We start from the raw sequence: 19,180 nt of genomic DNA, 5'->3' as shown, positions 1-19,180 counted from the left end.
GTGCACAATGGCTGGGCAAGGGCCAGGGTGCTTACAGAGACTTTTTTTCCCCAAAGTGAGGGTCTTATCTTGGCCCACCCAGGAGCTCACGGCCTCTACCTTCTAATTTCCCCACCCTGACAGCTAACGCCCTAAAGCAGACCACTAGGCTCCTCTGCCAACCTTCCACAGCCCCCCACAAGCGTTCCTTTTGCGAGTGGGTGGTAGCTGGAGCTGAGGCAGGCTGTCCCTGGGGCCAGCTGGAGGCCATGTGGGGCTTGGGTAGGCCTGGGAAGCAAGGATCCACCTTCTGAAAGGCAGCTCAGCAGCTGAGCTCCTCGGGGTGGCCTCCCCACCCCCACCAAGCCCAGCTGTTGTTTTGATGACTCCGGGGCCAGACGGATCCTCAGGAGAGCCCTTATCCTCAACGCTTGGCCAGAGCAGCCCGACCCTAGGCAGGAGGGGAAGGAGGGCGGCCTCAGACCGGGAAAGCTCTCCTTGGGCATGGGGCAGCCAGCCAGGCTCCGATGTGACTGGTCACAGACAATTGGAAAACCCCAAGGACTCCTGCTGGACCTGAGCCAGCCCCGCTCCAGGCCCTGTTCAAGCCACAGCTGAGCCTGAACCTTGGACACATCTAGACCCTGGTCTCCTGGTCACAGGTGGAGTCCTGCTGGCAACACAGTGTGCTAGGACCTTCCCAAGGTCTTCTAGCTATTACTAGATTCTGGACAAATTACAACAAACACATCTTTAATACACTGCTGGGCTTACAAGGAAGTAGACCTCTCCAGGCCCCCTCCCCTCCAAGAAACACTAAAAAGAAGTATATAAATAAACAAACAGAAGAATAGTGAACAGAAACCAGGATGCTGAAGTGAAACAAACAGGAAAGCAGAGAATTCCCTGAACACAGGAGGGAGACCCACACCGCGTGAGGGCCACAGGCCCAAGTGCAAGGTAGGCTACCAACCAGGTCCCTAATAGGGACACAGGCTGGGCACCCCTCACAAAGGCATACTCTCTGGAGGGACATGGCCACAGAATTTTCACAGGTGTGGGCTGACGCTTACCAAGTACAAACATTCAAAGAAACAACATGCAATTACTGAGTCAGCAGAAACAACAAATAACAGATTTAGACCTCAAAGCAAAGGAAGTGTAGTTGCTAAGTGCAGACTATAAAATAACTTTGTGTGAAATGTTCCTGCTGGAATCCAAAACACCACCACGCACCAAGAGACCAAATGATCATCAAAATGATCATATGTGAATAAGAAGTGAGCAGTATAACTTCTGAGCTTCCCAGGTGGCGCTAGTGGTAAACAACCTACCTGTCAATGCAGGAGACCTGAGACAAGGGTTCAATCCCTGGGTTGGGAAGATCCCCTGGAGGGGGGCATGGCAACCCACTACAGTATTCATGCCTAGAGAATCCCATGGACAGAGGAGCCTGCCAGGCTAGTGTTCCTAGGGTCGCAAAGAATTGGACGCGATTTAGCACACACGCAGTATAACTTGTAGATGTGTGCTTAGTCACTCCGCCGTGTCCGACTCTTCCGGACCCCATAGACTGTAGCCCGCCAGGCTCCTTTTGGATAGGAGGACAATCCGCAGATTAGATAAAACCAGTGCTTAGTGAACTAGAAGAGGAAGATGAGGAAATTGCCCAAAACACGTGCAGCGTAGGGAGACAAGGAGAAGGAAGACACAGAAGAGAGATGAACTGACAGAAGTAATAGGATGACAGGAAGTATTAATGTAATAGGTGCTTCCCAATAAAGATTATGTGGAATGAATGAGGCAGAATTGAAGAAATAATGGTTGAGAATTCTCCATTACTGATGAAAGATGTAAACCCCTAGGAACGGGAAACAAACACAGTGTGTACCAAAGGAATAAACCAGAAACATGCTTGAAAGCAAAAAAAACACAAAGGACGGAAAAGATCTTAAAATCAGAGGAACTGACAGAGCCCTTGCTCTAACGCTGACGCAGGCCTCCGGCTGAGCCCTGCACACCCTGCCGCTCTGGCCGTTGAACCTCTGGGATCGTGGAGTGTGGAAGTCTCCGGAGCGAGTCTCCCCAGCTCTACAATTCGCTGACCAGACGGCGGCCCGCAGGGTCTGCCCCGTTGTCGGGGCACAGGAGCCTTGGGCAGTCCCAAAGGCAGAAGCCAGGAAGGCCACTTTTCTCAGAGTCTGGCCTCGCGCCCCTTCTCTGAGGACCATTTCCCTGCTCCCTGGGGGGCGTCCCAGCCCCTCGGGCTGCTGCGGGGAGTGCGGGGGCGGGCGAAGGCGAGGAAGGACAGTCCAGTTCCGGGGGAGTCCGGTGCCACCTTGCGGCACGTCGGAGCACTGCGCACGCGCTTGACGGTCAAGGACTTGAACGCAGACCGTTGAGCTCGCCAGCCTGGGGCCACTGATGGGGGACACGGGGTAGTTCGGGGGCCTCCGGGATTTGAGGGGGCGTGTGGGGTCACACCCAGGCGCAGAGCTGCTTCTCCCCGTCGGGCTGGCGGCGGGGTCCAGGGCTCCAAGTGGGGGGCGGCAGCAGCGAGTGGAGGCGTCGAGCCAGGCGGGCGCGAGCGACCGAAGCGAGCACCAGCAGCGGAGGCAGCGAGAGGAAGCCCAACACGATGAGCGCCGCGGAGCCGCGGTCGGACAGCAGCGCGCGGCACGCGGGGCGGGGCGCCGGGTGGACCTGAGAACCGGGAGGATGGTCAGGCGGGGCGGTGGGGGGTCTCAGTTCCGGGGCGGGGCCCGAGGTCGGGCAGAGCCCAGAGGGAAGTGGGTGGGGTGCGGGGGCTGGGGCTGGCTGTGGGCCAGACATTTCCTAGCCGAGGATGGGAGATGGGAGACCCAGGCGGTAAATGACCCAAGTAGGAGTCCCCTGAGGGGAGGCTCAGAGAATAGCTGTCTGGCTCCCCGCCCTCCGCCCTCCTCCCCTTTGTGCTCTCCATGGTCCTTCCCTTCGCTGGCATCTGACCCCGAAACCCTGCCTCTGGGTGCCGCCAGCTGGTGTCAACCTTCTCTTCTACAGCCAACGTTTGGTCCCCCTCCCCTGCTGTATGCCTACAGAAAGAGGGACACGGGGCCCACCTGCCTATACCCTCCCCATCCCAGACCTAGCCGTAGCCCATTCCACAGGTGGGGAAATCCATCCCCGGGTAGGAGGGGTCCTCAGAGGGGCTGTGTTGGGGGGCCTGAGGGGTGGGGACTGTGGACTGGTTAAATCCGACAATATCTTTATCTCCTCTTCCTGGAAGCCTTCTCCTCTCCCCACCCTGCCCAGCTGTCCAGGCCCTGGTGGCCCCTGGTACAAGGCTGAGAGGCCTCAAAGAAGGGAGACAGCCATCCCCTTGATGGCAAACAAAAGCCCTTTTTTGCTGTGGCTGGTGGCAGGGCGGGGGGCTTGGCAGAAGAAAGGGCCCTTCAGGGAGGAGCACCCACACTCCCCAAGGACCCCGGACAGTTCCCCAGTCTTGCCCCGGGAAGGCTCAGCTCACCCTCGAGTGACATAGGAATCCCAGGTACACGACGGCAGCTGCAGGCAGCAGCACCAGCAGGAACACGGCTGCAGGCAGCAGCAGGTGGAGCAGGAGCCGGGCCAGGGCCCATCCTGGGAGCAGCAGAGTCCCCAGGCCTTGGGCAGCCAGGCTTGCCCACCCTGGGGACATCAGGTCTGAAGCCTGGCGATCAGGAAGCCTCCGGGGCAGCATGGGTGCTGTGTCTGAAGGGTCTCCTCCCTCATCCTCCTCTGTCTCCCTCTCCTGATCACTCATGCCCTCAGCAGTGGGCCTGGTGGGCTCACAGCAGCAGTCACGTGGCAGGACTGAAGCCCCTCACCCCTGTCAGATTAGCAACCTTTTAACCCTAGGTCACCAGGTCAGGTTTCTGCTCAGACTCCAGCAACCGAAGAGTGAACCCCGCTCGAGGGCAGGACCCTGGCCCAGGTAGGTCCAGCCCTGACCATCCGTCTCCAGGGCCACACGTGAGCGGCAAGTCCCTGTTGCCAGGCTGACCCTCTCTCTCTGCCAGGTTCCTACAGCTCTGGCCCTGGCCGGTCTCTCTGCTAGCCCCTGCGTGCTCTGGTCAGAGCCTTCACAGCTGTCCTGACAACTCTGCACTGGGCCCTCCTCCCTCTGGGTCCCGCCCTCTCCCCGCTTCCAGCCCCTGCACACAATGACTTCATTTCACCAGTCTCAACTGGCAATTAATTGCCCCATCAGTAGCTGCCACAGAGAGGTCAACACCTGACCCACCTCTCAGCACTAGTCCCCCTGGTCCCTTCATCCCCCACACCTGGTCCCTCTCAGCATCAGAGAAACAGCCCCAAAAGATGCAGGCCTGTTGAGAAGGCACGTGAGCAGTGCATGTGAAATGCTTAGTGTGGGACTCAATACACAGTAGGCGCTCAATAACAGCAGTTGCCACCACAGGCATCCTTTGTGTCAGAATCCAGTCCATCCTGAAAACAGGGGGAGCATGTACTCCATTATTTCAAGTAAGGGGGGGAAAGCATTCCTAGCCCTTCCAAAAACCCTAATTTCTCCAAATGTTACCAAAATATAGTTAGCACCTAACAGTCTCCTGGGGGTTTTGTGCGCAACCTACAGCATTTTAAAGGACACTTAGAAAAAAAATAATAAAGTAAAATAAAGGGCACTTAGGTGAGTAGTTGACACTTAAAACAGTGAGTAGGTTGTCTGGGAGCTGGACGAAGGAGGCTGGGTGATACCACATGGGAAAGTTTCTCTTTCCCTTCCCACACAGTCTGCCTCATCCCTTCCATTCCTAACATTTTCCAGGTCTCTCAAGTTCACCAGCACCCTATCACCAGGCAGGGATGCAGACGATGATAGTGACAGTGCACAATTTGTTCAAGGGACACTGGTGGTGACACCATGTAGGGCGCTTGGGCACAAAGCCTTTGTGTCCCCCATTTCTTTGATTATAGGGAACAGCCTTCACTCAGCTTCCATGACCTTCCCTGAGTTCTAATAGGCAGATTCAAGCCGTTGTTCATTAGGGAAGGGAGAGAATGAGAGACCAGAGAGAAACCATCGGGAGCAGCCTTGGGGCAAGGTCCTGTTTCCGCATCAACGATACACACAACAATTTCTTTGAGTTATTTTGCAGATAACGAAACCCCGTCCAGGTGGGAGAAGTTAACAATTAGCAATGGAATACTGCCCACAAGCATGTAGACCCCAGACCAGTTGGACCTGAAGGTTAAAAATGCTGACTCCTACTTGCCTCAACACCAACCCATCAGAAGAACGTCCACAAACTGATCATGCCCTCTTTAAACAATTACTATAAAACTTGTCACTATTTTCCCCAAGTTGGGACACCTGGTTTTGAGAGCATTAGCCCGCTGTGACCCCCTTTGCCTGGTAAAGCAATAAAGTTATCCTTTTCTACTTCAACCCAAACTCTGCCTCTGAGATTCGATTTGGAACCAAGTTCAGCTGAAAGCTGAGCTTTCAGCATCAGTGGAGACACTCTGGCTGGGAAATCTGCTGAGGTCCCCAGCAGTGCATGCCAAGTCCTGCTGCCCATATGTGTGCAATTGAACTATTTACACTGGTGCACATGTGGAAGATCTCACAGTAACTATTTATTCTGATAGTGAAAGTTGCTCAGTCCCGTCCGACTCTCTGTGACCCCATGGACTATACAGTCCATGGCATCCTCCAGGGCAGGATATTGGAGTGGGTAGCCTTTTCCTTCTCCAGGGGATCTTTCTGATAGTGAAGTTGGGGTTAAAAAAAAATGTTGCAGATGATAACCTTTGGGTGGAGAGAGTTCAGACAGCAAGGATCTCTGTCTCATCTCCTTTTAAGCCCCACCCTCTCCTCTGGTCCTCCATTCATTCATTCACTCATTCAACAAACAGCTGAGTTCCGGCTGTGGGCCCAGCGTGCTTGAGACCAACAGAGGCCTCTACCCCTGGGGGACAGCTCCGTGTAGGCACCCTGACATCCAGTGGTCACCTGAGCAAGCTGCAGTGCCCTGGCTGTGGCAGAGGCTGTGGGGACAGGCCTCACAGCCCACTCTTGCTGCTTTCTGCCAGCGAAGAGGCCGCCAGGAGACAGTTTTTAGCTTCCCTGGCTCTGATGAGGGATAGGATAGTCCCCCAGTCCCCAGGATACGAGCGCTTCTCCTCAGCAACAGGGTGCCCTTCCCACCCCACCCTGTGTCCTTGTGTCCCGTCATCTGGCCCTGCTGCTTTCAGCATCTTCCCAGTCATCCTGTGCAGACACAGAGCGGACACCCTTGTTTTTCTGGCTTTTGCCGGCTGCTGGCACCCGGTCTACTCGGCCTGGTCTCAGCCAGCAGGGACAGGAGTGGGGCTGGGGGGCAGGGCCAGAGGGAGGGACCCAAGGAAAGGCATGTGGGTGCCTCCTGGGGGGCAAATCGTGGCACATAAAAGGCTGTGCCCTGCGAGGAGATATAGTCCACGGGCAGGTTCCTGCCTGCCTGGCCTTTATCTCCTGGGAGGGAGGACAAGTCAGAGGCCCTGGCGGTTGGCAGGGGCTGAAGGCTGCTGGGACACAGGCTGTGGTCTGCAGGTACCGCCTCCCCCTAAGTTGCTGGGTAAACAGTGTGGAGAGCTGGCCCTTCGCCTGGCCCCCAGAAGCCCTCCCTTCCCTGCCCCGCCCCTCTCCCCCCACCCCCACAAATGCAGTTCCAGCTACCTACCTTCCTGGAACAGATCTCCCACCTCAGCTCCTTCAGAAGGAGTTTCAGGAAAGTGCCTGTGGCTGGGCCTGGACAGCATACAGAGGACCCCCAGCCAGAGGACTCGACTAGAGCCAGCCTGGGCCTCCAGCAACCATGCCTGATTCATGTTCTTTCCAGATGGACTCTGGGGTCTCAGAGCCTGGGGAGCAGGACCTGACAGAAGCAGGGGCGGAGCAGGAACTGCGGTGGTTGGATCTGGGCTCTGAGGAGGCTCTGGGACCTGGGACACAGGGGCCCAGCACCCCACAGGCCTGGGGGCACTTGCTGCAGGCTGTGTGGAAGGGTCACACGGGCCTGGTGACTCAGCTGCTGCGGCAAGGGGCCAGTGTGGAGGAGAGGTGAGCCCCAGGGCAGGGCCCGGTATCTTCACAGGTATCTGGTGGGGTGGTGGCTGCTGTCCCTTCAGTGGTAGGGGAAGGCAGGGGTTCCCGGGGAGTAGAGGGGGTTCTTCCTGGGCAAAGGTGGCCAGTTTGAGTTTCTTTCCCCAGCAGGGGGCAGGGGCCGGAGGCAGTGGCCTGGCTCCAGATCCAGCCCCCCGCCCTCACCGCCCTGGCCTGCCCCACAGGGACCGCGCGGGCCGGACTCCGCTCCACCTGGCGGTGTTGCGGGGCCACGTGTCGCTGGTGCGTCTCCTGCTGCAGCGCGGGGCCCAGGTCGGAGCCGCAGACCGCGCGGGGCGCACACCGCTGCACGAAGCCGCCTGGCACGCGCCGTCGCGGGTGGCAGAGCTGCTGCTGCGGCGCGGAGCGCCGGCGAATGCACGCTGCCTGGCCGGCCTCACGCCGCTGCACTGGGCCGCCGCTCTAGGCCGCACGCTGATGGCTGGGCACCTGCTGACGGCGTCGGACCCGGGCCCGACAGCGGCAGACGCGCGCGGCTGGACGGCGGCGCACTGGGCGGCCGCGGGAGGCCGGCTGGCGGTGCTCGAGCTGCTGGGGGCGAACGGTGGCGCGCGTCTAGACGGCGTCCTGCTCGTGGCTGCCGCGGCTGGGCGCGCAACTGCGCTTCGTCTCCTTCTGGCTCAAGGGGCTCCAGTAGACGCCCGGGACGGTGTGGGGGCCACTGTGCTGGGCGTCGCGGCCGGCCTGGGCCGCCGGCAGGTAATCCTGGCCCAGCCTCCGAGTGATAGAAGGGTGGCGGAGAGGGGCCAGCCACCAACCCCCGCTGCCCTTGGATATTGGCTCCTGGAAGCCCAGGGAGGGAGCCCGGTGGCAGCACCAATATTTATTGGGCACCAGGGGCAAGCCTGTTTCAGCCAGCAGGGAGAATGGGTGGCAGGCAAGTCAGGACCATTAGGGGGCAGTGGCAGTCTCCAAGTAGAGCCTCTGCAGGTGTCATGCCTGAGTGCTAAGTTGATTCAGTTGTGTCCTACTATTTGTGACCCTATGGACCGTAGCTCTCCAGGCTCCTCTGTTAGTGGGATTCTCCAGGCAAGAATACTGGAGTGTGTTGCCATGCCCTCCTCCAGGGGATCTTCCTGACCCAGGGATCGAACCCGCATCTCTTCTGTCTCTTGCATTGGCATGCAGGTTCTTTACTGCAGCGCCACCTGGGAAGCCCACATAGGTGCCATTTGTTGTTGTTGTTCAGTCACTGAGTTGTGTCTGACTCTTTGCAACCCCATGGACTGCAGCACGCCAGGCCTCCCTGTTCCTCACTATCTCCTGGAGTTTGCCCAAGTTGATGTCCATTGAGTTGGTGATGCTATCCAACCATCTCATCCTCTGCCACCCTCTTCTCCTTTTGCCCTCAATCTTTCCCAGCATCAGGGTGACCAAATAAGGGAGCAGTGTCAAGAAAGGGGAGGCCAAGGGCAGCTGGGTGCTACATGGTTAACACAGCCAGCAGCCTAGCCCCTGCCCCCTTCTCTTCCAGGACATGGAGGTGCTGCTTGAGCACGGGGCAGACCCAAGCCTCAAGGACAGGCATGGCTGCTCTGCACTCCACAGGGCTGCTGCTGGTGGACATCTGCTTGCTGTCCAGCTGCTGGCCGCCTGGGGAGCAAAGGTGGATTCTCAGGACAAGTTGGGCCTCACCCCCCTGCACCATGCTGCCCGGGGAGGCCACATAGAGGTCACTGGCCACCTCCTGGACAGGGGTGCAGAGGTCAATGCCGCTGGCTGGCTCCAGAAGACCCCCCTGCATCTCGCCATGGAGCATGGCCATGGCCCCACCGCAGAGCTTTTGCTGAGCCGAGGGGCCAGCCCCACCCTGCGGACAAGGTGGGGGGATGTGGCCCAGGACCTGTGGCCTGCCCACTGTGGAGAGCAGGAGGAGTCCTAGGGGCACAGGGCCCTGGGGTGGCAGGCCAAAGCAGGACGAAAGGCTCCGGGCTTCCATGGCCTTCAGGACGCGCTCAGGCTTCTCTCCACTGGTGCAGGGGAGAAGAGCCCAGAGGTTCCTGGAGGAGACAGAGGCAGTGGCTGGAGCCTGAGCAACAAGTGTGTCACTGGACCTGGAGCAGCTCCACTGACTCCCAGAGCCATTCACCCCTGCAGCTCACACCTTCTCCACTCTCTGCAGTGGAGAGACTGAGTCATGACAGAACTGACTGAAACCCGATGGTCTCCGCTTTGTCTGTCCACCGTGGGTGTGTCACCCCCGGTGTGCCCTCTGTGCATGCTGACATGCTTACTGTGTTTCCTTAGATTCAGTGTTTGTCTGCTGGTGCCCACTCACAAATGATGGGCCAAATGAACGGCCAGCTGTTCTCTCCCCTGCCACCTGACCCACCCCCAAATTGCCTTCTCTCATGTTACCAGCTGATGTCCTCCTGCCCAGAATCACCTAGGGCCAGACATGCTTCTGTGCACCAAGGCCCAGTGGATTATCACACAAACTAGTCCCAAACTGTTTCCCTGCCCTGCCCTGCCGTTCCTGCCGGAACCCCAATAAAGGCCTGAGCCTTCCCAGAGCCCCTGCTCCTGCCTCCTGGTCGACACCAGTGCTCCTGCCCATGTCTCTGTGCAGCGTGGTGTGCCCCCCACCTTCAGTGACATAAGGCATAAGAATCTGTCTTCAAAGGCTTTAGCCTCTTCCTGTCGTCACTCCGTCATCTCTGCAGTGCAACAGATATAGAGGGACAGCTGTCTCTGATTGCCCACCGCTATATCCTCAGAGAAAATCAGTGCTCTTATTCTATTTTTCTAGAAGAAGAGCTCTAGAGGACAAATTTTGTCTTTCAAAAGTGAGAGTTGTGCCAAAGTAGCGTCTCTGTGCGGCAGCCCTGGGAGCACTTGGATTTTACTCACAAGATAATGTAAACCTTTGGTGACATGGTCTCTTTGGTTCCAGGCCTGCAAGTGCCAAGTGGACCATATCTAGGAAGGGGAAACCCTGGAGACCAGTGAAATGGTGGCAGCACAGCAGTGGAGGTGGGAGAAGCAGGCAGAATTGGGGTGATTCTGTGGGCACAGCCCTCTGGACTTGCTGATGGTTGAACACGGGGGGCCAGGAAAAGGGAGACATAAAAATAACTCCTAGAGAGGCTGGGCTAGGTGGAGGGGTGGGTGGGAGAGCAGATGCACAGGAGATGAGATGTGGGGAAAGGTGGGGCTCGAGTGACATCTCTGGAGTCATCAAAGTAAGGATGGTTGTGCTTTTTCGACTGTATAGTGTGGCATGTAGGATCTATAGCATCTTAGTTCCATGACCAGGGATGGAACCTCTGCCCCCTGCAGTGGAAGCATGGAGTCTTAACCACTGGACCACCAGAGAAGTCCCAGGATGGTTTTTAAAGCTGCAGAATGGACCCACAACCAACCTCCAGCACAGCCTGTGGGCTCAACCTCAGAGCACACCCCCAGCCTGACTAACTCTCACCTCTCCCACTGCATCCACCACGTCCAGGCCAGCAACAGTCAGCTGTGCCTGCCCCCAGCCTAAACCAATCTTCTGGTTTAACCTGTGACTCCTGGGGAGCTCTTCTCAGAACAATAGCCATAATCCTATGGCATGATCCCCCAGGGGGCTCCCTCTCATGGAGTGTAGACCAAACATAGTGTATGGTGTTCGTTGATACCCCAGCGATCTTGGCTGTTGAATGCACTCCTTCCAGTGGGATCCCCTTGTTCCTCCCATCTAGAGCTGGAGTCTGGGTCTCCTTTTGAGCGGACTCTTGTGATTAGTCCAGTGCCCTAGCGCTGCCAAAGTGATGCTTCCAGGGTGGGCTGAGAAGGTGACCAGGCTGCCTGGTCCTGCCCTGTGGCCACCATACTATGAGGAAGCCCGTGGTACCCAGGACATCAGAGTCCTTCCTCAACCTCCAGGGCCCCTACATCCTCACCAGCCTCGGTTGCTGGCCTCTGGCCGCTGACTTGCTCACTGGCCCTGGACCTGCACTGGCTCTGCTCCCACCACTCTGGCCTTTTGCTGACCTTGCCCATACTGGGTCTGGCACATGCTGACCCTCTGGCTGAGTCAACACTTTCCTTTCACTGGACCACCACCCTCTGGATGCATCCTTCCAACACTATCTAGAGCCCCAAGGGAAGGCTCTTCTTTAAAGAGAATGCCAATAAATATGGAAAGAGCTATAAAGTCAATGATTGCCGGGAGCCGGCACACGAGATCCCACTCATGACAAGGTCAAGAGGAGAAAACCTGACAGGCAAGGTGGATCAGGTTTTCAGGGATTTTGAAAAGCTGCCCCCGGCGCTCACCTTAAAGATGATATCTGTCTTTCTGATGCCTGCCTCAATAGACTACTCCCTAATTTCTGTGACACAGGCCTTCCCCCTGTGTCTTCCCAAATAAGAATCAATTTAGAACTTTAATCAATAAGTTTCCCAGGTGGTGATATAATTTTATGAGATTATCCAGGGTGAAAGGAGTGTTTTAATTTAAACTCCTTTGCTGGTATTTTAGTTTGTTTGGCAAATGCATTTATGCCCTTGGTACAAATATGCATGATTGTTTATATTAATACCCTACTCATAAAATAGCATAAAGAACCTGATCATATAAAGGCCCTAGTAGACATAGAGCCCTTTGGGGAGTGAGGAAGTCCTATTAGAAAACATAAGAAAAATTATTCTAAAGCTGGTTATTGGGTTGACGTTTGCTTGCTGTATTTTGCTTGCTGTGTTTTTGCTTTTAATGTGCTAAGGTTGTGTTATAGAAACCACTGTTAATAGAGCTAAAGATCTAGAGAAATAAGAGCCTAGAGAAATACCACCCTAGTGTGGTAACAACGAGATGGTTGTTAATTGTCAGCCAGGAGTGCTAGGCAGAAGCTGCCTCACCGAAGCCACAGAGTCTGTGTGGGGTAAACTTCTTAGATAAACGCAACTGACAACTTCTGCAGAAGGATTAATTTTTGTGTTAACAAGTTTATACTTCCACTCTGCACTGTTGCCCTATGAGACTGCTACCTTTCCGTTAAGGTCACCATAGAAACAGAAAATAAGTTTACATTCACCTGACCTGCATAAAATGTTAATAGGCCCCAAGGCCAGAAGATAATGTACAAGACCCTCATAAACAAAGAAGTATGTAGAAAACACCCTGGTTTTGTGAGGGACAAGCTGAAGTAATGTTAAACTATCTTCCCCTTAGAAATGTACTAACTTAGGGTATAAAAGCTACAGTAAAAAATAAAGCATTGCCAGACTGCCAGACCCTGCAAACACCACCGTCTGGTCATTCTCTCTCTCTCTCTCTCTCTCTCCCTCTCCCTCTGCCTCGCAGACTTGGCCCTATCAAGGCTGGTCTCACGTGTCTTCTCTCTCTCTCTCTCTCTCTCTCTCTCTCTCTCTCTCTCTCTCGCCGATGCCATTCATCCTGAGGGTATCCCCTGGATCCTGCTGAGGCTGGACCCCGGCAAATGATGGACACCCAACTGAGTGAGTGCAAGTGGTCTTAGAGCCTGCTGGCCACAAAGAGGCTGCTCACACATCCATTCAAGCCCCACCCCCCACACCTTGTGGAGCTTCAAGTCCATGCCAGCACTTAAGCTGAAGGCATACTTCTCCTAGTGGCCCCAATGCTGGGTGAGCCATCTCTGCCCAACACAAGGCTTCCCTGCTAGGCAGTCTTTGCTCCAGAACTGTCGTGCTGGCCGAGATGCTGACCAGTCTGCATTCTCCCTCTCTCACATGCACGACACAGCACACCTCTGTGCTCCTACCTGGCCTCTGCACATGCTTACAGGAAAGCCTGGGATGACTCATGAAGTATTTCCCTACAAACTATGTATTAGTTCAAATGTAAACCTGGCAACCATAACCAAGTGGTCAAAGCTGACATTACCTGTGTTGGGACAGGCTGCCATCATGGCCCTGATACCTCATACCAAGGACACAATATAATTTCTGCAGTATTCTGCTGAAAATGTGTAACCTGATTCTAACCACGAGAAAACATCACACAAACTCTTGTTGAAAGGCACTCTGTAAAATAACCAGCCTGTACTCTTCAAGAATGCCAAGGTCAAGAAAGACAAAGAAAGGTTGAGGAACTATTCCAGATTAAGATTGAAAATGCAGAGTGTGATCCTGAACAAATAAAAAAAGTGGTAAGAACTTTAGACAGAACTGAGTGTGGACTAGACAGCATTATTGCTTTACTGGTAAAGTTCCTAATTTCAATCATTGTGCTGTGATTTGTAACAGAATGTCCTTGTTCTCAGGAAACGCACCATGACGTATTTAGCTGTCTCCAACTTCCTCTGGAATGGACCAGAAGAAAACCCCACTAATGTGTTTATAAACAATTATAGAGAGAGTGATTAAAAAATGGAGCAAATGTAAACAATTGGTGCATTTGGGTAGTGCATATTGGGGAGTTTCTGGGACTAGTCTTCCAACTTTTGTGTAAGTTAGAACCAGATATGGAACAATGGACAGGTTCCAAATTGGGAAAGGAGTACATCAAGGCTTATAGTGTCACCCTGCCTATTTAACTGAGATGCAGAGCACATCATGTGAAATGCAGGGCTGGATGAAGCACAAGCCAGAATAAAGATTGCCCAGAAAAATATCAATAACCTCAGATATGCAGATGACACCACCCTTAGGACAGAAAGCGAAGAAGAACTAAAGAGCCTCTTGATGAAAGCAAAAGAGGAGAGTGAAAAAGCTGGCTTAAAACTTAACATTCAGACAACAAAGATCATGTCATCTGGTCCCATTACTTCATGGCAAATAGATGGGGAAAAATGGAAACTGTGACAGAGTTCATTTTCTTGGGTTCCAAAATCACTGCAGATGGTGACTGCAGCCATGAAATTAAAAGACATTTGTGCCTTGGAAGAAAAGTTATGACCAACCTAGACAGCACATTAAAAAGCAGAGACATTACTTTGCTGACAAAGGTCCATCTAGTCAAAGCTATGGTTTTTCCAGTAGTCATGTATGGATGTGAGAGTTGGACTATAAAGAAAGTTGAGCACTGAAGAATTGATGCTTTTGAACTGTGGTGTTGGAGAAGGCTCCTTGGACTGCAAGGAGATCCAACCAGTCCATCCTAAAGCAAATCAGTCCTGAATATTCATTGGAAGGACTGATGATGCTGAAGCTGAAACTCCAATACTTTGGCCACCTGATGCGAAGAACTGACTCATTGGAAAAGACCCTGATGCTGGGAAAGATTGAAGGCAGGAGAAGGGGATGAAGAGGATGAGGTGGTTAGATGGCATCACCTACTGGATGGACAGGAGTTTGAGCAAGCTCCGGGTGTTGGTGATGGACAGCGAAGCCTGGCGTGCTGCAGTCCATGGTGTCAGAGTCGGACACAACTGAGCGACTGAACCGAACTGAAAACTACATTTAAATGAAAAGTTACTAAGAAATTGCACACTCCCACTTTGCCCTGCTTCACTGTTTTCTGTAATAATGGTAATATAGTGGTTGTTGTTCAGTCGCTAAGTCGGGTCCAACTCTGTGACCCTCGTGGACTGTAGCCCGCCAGGCTCCTCTGTCCATGGGATTTCCCAGGCAAGAATATTGGAGTTGGTTGCATTTCCTTCTCCAGGGGATCTTTCCTACCCAGGGAACAAACGCGACGTCTCTTGCATTGGCCTGTGGTAAAATACTGACAAAATACACACGGGATAAAAACTTGTCATTCCAATCATTTGAAAGTGCGCAGCTCAGTGGCCCAATGTAGACCCTGGCCCCCTGTGAAAAGCAGCGCTGCTCGGCTCCGCAGAAGGAACCACTCTTTGCTACCCTGCTGCTGGGGCCTCCATCGGGGGGGTGGGGGGTGGGGGGTCCCACCTGGGCCCTAACCCTTTCCTCCACCGCCCCGCCCCCGAGCCTGAGGCGGGTTGGCGCTGCGGGCCCGAAGCGCACGCGCAACGACCCGGAAGTCCCCTTGAGGAGGGCGGAGTTGACCCGGAAGCTCTCGCGGGTTGTGGCGGAAGAGCAACACACGCCTTGGTGAACCGCCGTGCGGGCGTCATGGTCTTCCTCAGTGCGCCGCTCTGGCTGCGGAACCGCATCACCGACCGCTGCTGGAGGGTTCAGGAGGTGCTGAAGCACGCGCGGGTGAGTGTGCCGCGCGCCCCGCTCCCCTCGCCGGCCCGGCGCACGCGGGCCCCGCCGACCGCCTCCTCTCCCTTTTCTCAACCAGCACTTCCGGGGGAGGAAGAATCGGTGCTACCGGCTGGCCGTCAGGGCTGTGACGCGAGCGTTCGTACAATGCACGCGAGCCCGCAGTCTGAAGAAAAGGAACCTGCGGACGGTAAGCGCGGCCCTCTCGGCCTCACCCCGCCCTCCCGAGCCCGCGGCGCCCTGCTGCCGTGGGTGGCCCCGACCCGGCGAACTCTAACGTGCACCCGTCCGCTCGCAGCCCGTGGGGGCCGGCTGTGCAGGACGCTATGTGCGGGTGTCAGCGGTGCGCGCAGAGCCTGTCGAGCACTCAGAGCTCCCGCGTCACCCACCCGCCCTCGCAGCTTTACGGACGCAGTTTCCTGCAGTGCCTACCCCTCGGTGCCCCTGGAGCGGACGCCACTCTCCACGTAACCCCGACCGTTCGCGGGGCTCCCGCTTCCTCCCTTCCAGGCTGCTCACCTCCCTGAAGCTTCCACCCGAGAGCGCTCCGTCCCTGCCTGGTAGCACCCGTCTCAGTGGCCGTCGTAATCCCCACACATGGATTCTTCTGCACCCGGAGCGGTGTCTGCCCCAGCACCTCTCGCTGATTTTTGTATTCTGGCTCGAATGTGCGAGATGTGAGCTTAACAGCTGGCATTTGGACAAAGGGCATCAGGCTTTGCTCACTGTTGTTTGCAGTGCAGCCTGAATAGCACACTGACTTTTGTATCTGCTTTTACGAAAAAAATTTTTAATTCCGAACCTTTGCTGGGAGGTGTGGACGTGATATACAGCTGGTTCTCAAAACATTTCGACGTTTCCTCATTTCAGCTCTGGATTAATCGAATTACAGCTGCCTCCCAGGAACACGGTCTGAAATACCCAGCATTCATCCTCAATTTGATTAAGGTATGGTCGAGGATGTGGTCCTGGCGAGACATTAACCGTCTTTATAACCCGTCCAGATTTCATGCTCTAGCAGGCTCCACCGTGGAGTGTTAGCAGGCTAACACTGTTTTCATTCCTTTTTTTTTTTGGGGGGGGGGATGTCTTTATTAATATTAGAGAAATCCAAGATTACAGAGGACTTAAGAGTTGGCATTGGGGCCCACTGCTTTCACTCTTGGGGAGGGGTTCACCTCATTTGCTCTTTCATTGCCCTGCTGGTAGCAGAATTAGTAATAGGGTGTGTGGTACCAAGACCAAATCATGCTGTTTCCCCATCAAGAATGAAAAGCAGAAAAACTTGGCTTTAACTCTGAAGTTTAATGTCAAATTTTTCATGTTGAATAAATTATGACAAGGTTGGCAGATCAAGTTGAAACATAAATGGAGCGAAACATTTGGAATGTTAGAGTAAGCAAGTGTCAGAGATCTCAGTTACTCACATCTAGACTGTATGCCACTTCCTCTGCTTTTTTGGCTCCACCCTATGACATATGGAACTTCCCCCCCAACCAGGGTTCAATTCCTAACCCTAACCAGGGATGAAACCTGAACCTCCTGCAGTGGAAGTGTGAAGACTTAACCCTGGACCATCAGGAAGTCTGTCCCTACCAACTCTGCTTTCTCATGCAGTTAAATTTTTTCTTAAAAAGCTCGGGGAGTAGGTGAGTTGGTACTGTGCTTCTTCCTGTGCCAGGTGGGCCTGGCACTTCACAGAGATCCTCAGGGCACGTGTAGGTGTGACACGTCCATTTTACTCATGGGGAACTGGCTCAGAAAGGAGAGGGACTGTGCACAGGGGTCCCGTAGTAGAATAGGAGGCACTCCTGCACAGCTGCATTTAATGTCACAAGACCACCCCCTTTTTTCCTGCACCTCAGACTCACAGGCATTGTCCATTGGTTTTCTATTATCTTACGCGACAGGTGACTTACTTTGGCTTTCTTGTGGAAATTGGTAATGCCCAGTTTTATTTCTGGCTGTGCTTGGTCTTTGTTGCTGCGTGTGGGCTTTCTCTAGTAGTGGTGAACAGGGTCTAGTCTCTAGTTGTGGCACTTGGGCTTCTCATTGCAGTGGCTTCTTTCATAGGGCGCAGGCACTAGGCCAACACAGGCTTAGTTGTTCCACTGCATGTGGGATCTCCCCAGATTAGGGATCTAAACCATGTCTTCTGCACTGGCAGGCAGATTCTTTATACCACTGAGCCACCTGGGAAGCCCAGAATGCCGTTTTGGTCCTTGTTCTTCTGTGCCTCACATACCTTTTCCATGTCTCGTTTTTCACCATTTATATAATGGGAATTGTACTTTCCTCTTCCCACCTGACTTACAGGGATAACTTAGGCCAGGAATCTGGTATTGGGAGCTGCGCCCTTCCCTTCTACTCATTTGTCCTACTTGGACAAGACTCACCATGCCCTCTCCCCCACTGGTGCTCAAGCAGTATGTATTGGTGACTGAAATCACACGGTGATTAGCTGCACTCAAGTCATTTTATGTTTCACTGAAATGCTAAAATATTTAACTATGATTTTCTTCCCAGTGCCAGGTGGAGCTCAACAGGAAAGTACTTGCAGATCTAGCCATCTATGAACCAAAGACATTTAAATCTTTGGCTGCTTTGTCCAAAAGAAGGCGAGAAGAAGGATTTGTTGCTGCCTTGGGGGATGGGAAGGAGCCTGAAGGAATTTTTTCCAGGGTGGCACAGCGCCACTGAGGGGGATGCTGATACCAACGGCCCTTTGAGCATCCCCCTGTGATGATAATACTAAAATAGGGACTACAAGTTATTTGTCAACAGTGTGTAGGTTTGACTTGCATTTGTGTTAATTTACATGTCAGTTACAAGCCTGAGAGAAAAGGACTTGTCTTGCCTCATTGGCACAGGTTCAGAAATCTCACATGGATTGTGTAAATAAAGTTTCTCTGGTGTTTGAGTTAAGTTCTTTGGTATCAACAAATGCCTTGGGTGGGCCCTGACTGGGTGTTGATGCTACCAGGGCGAGGCTTCCTCTGGGAACCTTAGATTCTCCTGAAGGCTGCGGGGTGTGCACCAGGTCTTACACTGGCCTTGCTAGTGGCCCCACCCCATTTTGGTTTCCAGTAGGGACTCCTGGCTCAACTCTTCAGCCACTGAGCAGCAGCAGGTTTCCCTCACTGTAGACCAGCAGTGGCAGCAGGCAGGGTGGTTCTCCTGATCCCTGACTCACTTTAGCCTCCACAGGTCACCTGGGGAACCTTAATGTAAGGCTTCTGGTTCCTCACCCAAATACTTGACTTCATTAGTTCCAGAATCAAACCAGAAATCTCTGCTGATGGAGGCTGCTTCACAGGTCAGCCCTGTCCACCTCTTCTGACCACAGCCACGCAGAGGTGTCTCCCCTCCTGCTCAGTGTTGGGGCCTTCCTCTGGTCCTCTGTGGGAGCCTCATCTGCTGAGCCCTCTAGCTTTGGCCTCCTGTAACTGGGTCTCTGATCAGCCCCACCACTCCCTGACAGCTCTCACCAAAACCACCTCCTAGTCCCCCACCCTAGGGATACTATCAGCCCTGGGTGACATACACTCTTCCCACCTCGGGCTCACTACCCTCCAGGACTCTGATCTCACCCTCACACCCTCTGCTCTAAGAGAGCTCTTCAGGCCCACTATACTAGTCGCTGTCTGTGGACTCCTACGCTTACCTGCCTTCACCTCAAAATTCCCACACTGGGTCCTGTGCAACACCATCCTTTGTCAGCCAACCCCTGGAAGTCACTCCTTCCTCAGACACACCCACCTCCAACTCAATAAGGGGCCAATCAAATCCTGGCCACCGACTGCCTGGCAACCTTTACAGTCTGCCCACTTCCCTCCATCCTCGTGGCAAGTATCTTCCAGCTGCAATTACTGCACTGGCTTCCTAAGAGGAAGCCTCCTCTAGCCCTCGTTATATCCAGTGATGGCCACTAGACTAAGCACTGGAAGGCAGAGAGCTAAG

The 19,180-nt window shown here is 54.1% G+C and overlaps 3 protein-coding genes across 5 annotated transcripts; 2 read left to right on the top strand and 1 right to left on the bottom strand.

The window, feature by feature from the left end:
- Positions 1-715: 715 nt before the first annotated feature.
- On the bottom strand, positions 716-5,523 carry TMEM88B (transmembrane protein 88B). Its single transcript, XM_043485366.1, has 2 exons — positions 3,488-5,523; positions 716-2,682 (listed from the first exon to the last, which is right to left on the bottom strand). Exons 1-2 carry the CDS (start codon positions 3,761-3,763, stop codon positions 2,458-2,460), a joined length of 501 nt encoding a protein of 166 aa, XP_043341301.1. The 5' UTR covers positions 3,764-5,523; the 3' UTR covers positions 716-2,457.
- A 772-nt stretch (positions 5,524-6,295) lies between these two features.
- On the top strand, positions 6,296-9,640 carry ANKRD65 (ankyrin repeat domain 65). 3 transcript variants are annotated; one of them, XM_043485719.1, is made up of 4 exons: positions 6,296-7,066; positions 7,294-7,828; positions 8,604-8,735; positions 9,109-9,640. In XM_043485719.1, exons 1-4 carry the CDS (start codon positions 6,822-6,824, stop codon positions 9,160-9,162), a joined length of 966 nt encoding a protein of 321 aa, XP_043341654.1. In that variant the 5' UTR covers positions 6,296-6,821; the 3' UTR covers positions 9,163-9,640. The 3 variants fall into 3 exon arrangements, with proteins under 3 accessions (XP_043341654.1, XP_043341652.1, XP_043341653.1); XM_043485717.1 differs by having other exon boundaries at positions 8,604-8,950; XM_043485718.1 differs by having other exon boundaries at positions 8,604-9,640.
- Positions 9,641-15,053: 5,413 nt separating this feature from the next.
- MRPL20 (mitochondrial ribosomal protein L20) lies at positions 15,054-18,145 on the top strand. Its single transcript, XM_043485855.1, has 4 exons — positions 15,054-15,214; positions 15,300-15,410; positions 16,091-16,168; positions 17,747-18,145. The coding sequence occupies exons 1-4, from the start codon at positions 15,128-15,130 to the stop codon at positions 17,918-17,920; spliced, it is 450 nt and encodes a 149-aa protein (XP_043341790.1). The 5' UTR covers positions 15,054-15,127; the 3' UTR covers positions 17,921-18,145.
- Positions 18,146-19,180: the final 1,035 nt, after the last annotated feature.

Source organism: Cervus canadensis, chromosome 13 (assembly GCF_019320065.1).
Source record: "Cervus canadensis isolate Bull #8, Minnesota chromosome 13, ASM1932006v1, whole genome shotgun sequence".
NCBI classification, from domain to species: domain Eukaryota; kingdom Metazoa; phylum Chordata; class Mammalia; order Artiodactyla; family Cervidae; genus Cervus; species Cervus canadensis.
This window is presented reverse-complemented; position numbering and strand designations above follow the sequence as displayed.